The following is a 5,186-nucleotide window of genomic DNA, read 5'->3' on the forward strand; positions in this document are numbered from 1 at the left end:
TACCGTCTCCTCTCCTGGACTGAAATGGCTTCCTCTGATGTCACTGCACACTGCAAGCTTCTCACAATGTGCATTAGAAGCTGCAGCTTCTAGAAGTCAGATAGAGCCCGCCTCCTTTCCTGGCTGGAGGACGCCCAGCATCATCTAGCGCTTACCTCCCCAGCCTGATTGTCCCTGGCCCCGCCCCTTTCACTCATTGGATTTCAGTTCTTTCAATCATGGAGGCTCAGCATCACATGTGAGAGTTACCTTAAAGGAGAACTATGACATGAGTGATTTCCACTCACCTCATAGTTCTAAGCCGACCTGTGACAATGAGACTGTCACAGGTCGGCTCAGTAGATCGGGAGGTGAGCGAACACATACCGGGTTCCCTCACCTCTCGATCCTGTCACGGCACTCTGCCGTGACAGGGGGAGGGGCTGGATTCCCCTCTCCCCGCTCCGATCTGCCAGCGCTGACTGGCGGAACGGACGGGGGAGGGGCGGGTACAGCTGGCTCTGCCTCTAGATAGGCAGAGCCAGCTGTCACTCACGCAGCTGGGCGGATCCCATCATCTAAGTCGGGATCCGCTCCAGGTGCGGCGTCTCAGTATATAGTGAGCTGTAGCTCGCGGTATACTGAGCTTAGGGTGACGGGAGGACGCTAGTTTGTGTCCTCTCGTTACCCCAAGGAGAACTATGGGGAAAAACACTGACACCATAGTTCTCCTTTAAGACGGACACATCATGTGACCCCTCTCAGCTCTATTGAAAACTCCAAACTCCCTGTGTTGAAGCAGTGGTCTCTCCGAAGAGATCAGACGCACCCCCTGCTGAGTAAGAGCCAGAGCTCTCCAATCAGCAAAGGGCATGAGCTTTGCCGATTGCATAGCTATAGGTCTGATTTAGCGGTGGGCGTACCGCTTCCAACCTTTGCAGAGAGGCCGCTGCTTCCCCACAGAGGACAAGGGTCCTTCTTTACAGCATTACAATGAGCCATTGCAAGACTCTGACCTCCACAGGCATGACTCCCAGAGGCAAAGGCATGATGGTATTTGTAGCTTCCCCACAGTTGGAGGTATGTGTTTCTGTATGTGGAACCTCGTGTCTAACTCTCTTATTAAACCCCCAGGTCCGTGCCCTAAAAGACGTCTACACAACATGAGTGTCCCGGCTGGAGCTACCCCCATGTGCTCTGTGTGAAGATGGAGACGAGGAGGTATACCCAGAGACTGAACGTGGCCCTGAAGCCGGCGGTCCTGCTTGTGACTATGGGGGTCTTGCTCATAGAGTCTGGCGTCTGCTGTCCTCCATCCTGCGACTGCCCGTCCCATGACAACGCCACGCTGTGCAAACGCCGTCTTCTCAGCTTGGTCCCATCAGAGATCCCTCGCTCTTCCCACTTCCTGGACCTCAGCTATAACCGAATCCGGTCCGTCCAGCATGGGACCTTTCTCCACCTCCAGGATCTCCAGGAACTAGACCTGAGCCACAACCAGCTGACCCGTATCGAGCCTGGAGCCTTTGACGGCCTGGCAAAGCTGCGTGTCCTGTTGGCGCACCATAACCAACTCAAGCTTCTGCCTCCAGGGGTCTTCTTGGGTATGCCGGGGCTGAACTGGTTAGACGTTAGAGCCAACCAGTTGGTCATTTTGCTGGATCAAACGTTCCGTGGCCTTCAGGAGCTGAGGCACCTGGAGGTGGGTGACAACCCTCTGTTGTTCATATCTCCTGCAGCCTTCAAGGGGATGCCACTGCTGCAGAGACTGGGGTTGGAGAAGACCAAACTGGGCAGTGTTCCTTCTCAGGCTCTGGCTGCCCTGCCCCAACTTTCTGAACTTAGACTCGGTGGGGTGACCAGCACGGTTCTCCGTGATCTCTCGTTTTCAGATATGCCATCCTTGAGGGTCCTAGATATGGACTATTGGCCTTCTCTTGCACACCTTGGAGCGCACAGTCTGACTAGTCTCAACCTTACATCCCTATCGTTGACCAACTGCAACCTAAGCTCGGTCCCTGAGGAAGCCCTGAGGTCTCAGGTCCACCTGCGCAGGTTGGACCTCTCCCAAAATCCAATTTCTTTCCTCACTGGAAAGGGTTTTAGTGCTCTGAAGAGGTTGGAGGTGTTACGGTTGTCTAGTGGAAGACTTGGCTCCATTCCTTCCAATGCTTTCCAAGGGCTGGACCATCTCCGTATGCTGGACCTTTCAGACAATCCCATTCGATGGGTGGAAGACAATGCCCTCCCACCCCCTGGTGTCCTGGAGACCTTGTTACTTTCTGAGACCAATCTGTCCTGTGACTGCCGCCTCTGTTGGCTCCTTCATCATCAGATCCAGTTTGGAGGAAGGCCGCCGGTGTGCTCAGCCCCCGACTCCTTGAAGGGGATGGTCATCCCAGACCACTCAGAACTACTATGTCCAGAGTTCTTCACCTGTCAACCACCCAGGATAACAGAACGAGGGCCACGGGAGTTGAGGGTGCAGGAGGGTGGCAGGTTGACTCTCAGCTGCCAGAGTCATGGCGTTCCTGAACCCTTTATGCTATGGGTCCTACCACAAGTACCACAGTCCGTGGACAATAAATCCACACAGCTTGAAGCCCCAGACACAGAGCTCCCCCAACCGTCTACTGGTCCCGTAGAGGTGACCAAGTCAGCACAGTTGGTAGCAGACCCTCCATCACTATCAGAGAGAATGGAGGGTCGAATCACCACTCTACCAGAAGGCTCCCTCCAGTTTCTTCCCGTACGAATGCAAGACGCCGGGGATTACCTCTGCCTGGCCACCAACCTGGCAGGGAATGACTCTGTCTGGATTCACCTGGAGGTCATTCCATTCAATGGCAGCGCCACATTTACCGCCCTCCCCATGCTTCACAGTCATCTACTAGTTGTGATCACGGCCGGGGGCATCCTTCCCTTCATCAGTTCCGTAACGCTCTGCTTCATCTTCATTTTCCTTTGGAGCCGTGGGCGCGGGAATATCAAACACACGGCCAATATAGATTATATCCCCAGGACTTCTCGGGGAACTTCATCGGCAGAGGACAATAAATTCACAATGAAGCTCATCTGATGGTGCACAATATGGATGGGGACAGAGGAGGGTCATAAGGAGGACAATCTGTGCAGAAGACATGACCTGCAGTTCTAGGAAGGCCGGGCCTTCCTAGAACTGAACAGAACCTTGGAGTTGGGGGCTCGGAGTATAAAATTAAATCAGTTCATGTTCTTACTATCAGTTGTGTTGGGAGTATATTACGTGGGTCTATCCGGTGGTGTATTTTGGTTTTGTGCAGCCCTAGGCAAGACCAAGCTTGGGCACCCCCAAATCCAAATTTGTCCCACCCCTTCCTGTTTAAGACATTTTGAGTAACCTGTCAGTTGCAGGATACAGCACATGCGCTGGATCCCGCTTCTGAGGGGCTGCACTGTTAGCAATGCAGAAAGCCACCAGCTATAGAGGACTACAAATCCCAGCAATTCATTATACAGCACTGCAGAATAATTTGATGCTACATACTCTGTGTTGCTCCGAGGTGGCGGCCTGATGTCTCCAGGGTCTCAGGTGGGCTGTGCAGCATCTCAGGAGGCTGTGCAGGGTCTCAGATGGCTCATTCAGGCTCTAAATGTGGGTTGTGCAGCATCTCACCAGGGGTCCGGAGGAGGTTGGCATGGTTCCATTGGAAGGAAGAGATGTGCGGCCAGCACTGTAAATGGGTGCCGCGAGGTCCCCAGAAGGTTGCCACGAGGTCTTCAGCAAGGGTGGGACCTTACAGCAGCCATTTGTGTTTAAAAATGTCAAGCACCGATATCTGCGCTTAGTATAGGAGCATTTTCACAAGTACTCGTGAAAGTGCCCAGTATTGGCACCGATACCGGTATTGGTGCCGATACCAGTAATGACAGCTAAGGCTCTGCCCCTTGGAAAGTGCCGCCCACGACAAATGCCTTGTTAGCCTTGTGGCAAATATGCTCCTGGGTCTATCTATCAACATTTTCACCCAAGGTTCCTACAACATTCGCTCACGAGTCACACATTTTCACATAAGATTCACTTAGAAAAATGTGTGATTCCTGAGTGAAAACATGGGAATGACTCAGAATGACCAGAGCTATGGCGCCCAAGTTAGTTTAATTGCAAATTTACCCAAATTTTCTCCAAATCAACCTGAAATGTAACTATGCAGACTCCTAAAATGTAATATATTGTACCTCCGCAGTCCTTAGATGTGGTGGCCGCATTCGTTTTCTTTTTTCAGACTAAGAACATTAGTACCTGTGGATCCTGCCAAAAATCCACTTCCTGTGAGCCCGAAAAGGAACCACAGACAATCTTATCTCCCTTACGTAAACTAATTCCCACCTTACCCCACGTAATAAAAATAAGCAAAGGCGGATATGTTTGAAGTCCAGCCTGCGGGCCACCATGGCTTCTTCCATTGATAAACCGCAGTGAGTGAGCGTTGTCACCCTAGGACAGGAAATGTTACTAACAGGACCACCAGGTGAAAATAAATGGAAAGAAAACTAATGCATCCACCTCATCTAAAGACTGATAAGCTGTAATATCTGACATTTGTATTCTTGATTTTATATCGGGGTGGGCAACTCCGACCCTCCACCTGTTGTGGAACTACAAGTCCCATGAGGCATTGCATAACTGACATTGGCAGGCCTGACTCCCAGAGGCAGAGGGATGTTGGGATTTGTAGTTAAAGCACAGATGGAGTTGGTTGAAAGACACTTCTGACTCAGCTCTTTGTCTCCATCTGGTGGTAATTCTTTGGAAGTGCAGGACTACAATTGTGATCCAGTAGTAATAGCCGCCACCTTTTTACATTTGGCATGTGGATGATGGAATTGTATAGATGTCATCTATATCAGGGAATGAGGGTCCAGGGGGGGGTCTCAGAAGCAGGAAGTTCACTATGAGATTAAAAATATCCCTTTATATCAGGTAGCAACGTTCCTGTATGATGTGAGCAGAGCACATGGGTAGCGATCGCTTGCATTGAGCCTGTGTTGATCAATGCGTGTGCAGGGCTCTATGGTGGGCTGTGCGGGACTCTAAGGTGGACTGTGCGGGGCTCTGAGGTGGACTGTGCGGGCTCTATGGCGGGCTGCGCGGACACTATGGCGGGCTGTGCGGGCTCTATGGTGGGCTGCGCGGTGCCCAATGGTGAGGTGTGCGGGGCTCTATG

At 51.9% G+C, this 5,186-nt stretch overlaps 1 protein-coding gene across 1 annotated transcript; it reads left to right on the forward strand.

Moving 5' to 3' along the window:
- Window positions 1-1,186: 1,186 nt before the first annotated feature.
- LOC108798797 (leucine-rich repeat and immunoglobulin-like domain containing-NOGO receptor-interacting protein 4) lies at window positions 1,187-3,058 on the forward strand. Its single transcript, XM_018570584.1, has one exon. The coding sequence runs from the start codon at window positions 1,187-1,189 to the stop codon at window positions 3,056-3,058; it is 1,872 nt and encodes a 623-aa protein (XP_018426086.1).
- The last annotated feature ends 2,128 nt before the right edge of the window (window positions 3,059-5,186 follow it).

Source organism: Nanorana parkeri, unplaced genomic scaffold (assembly GCF_000935625.1).
Source record: "Nanorana parkeri isolate BGI_ZX_2015 unplaced genomic scaffold, ASM93562v1 scaffold1562, whole genome shotgun sequence".
Lineage (NCBI taxonomy): Eukaryota > Metazoa > Chordata > Amphibia > Anura > Dicroglossidae > Nanorana > Nanorana parkeri.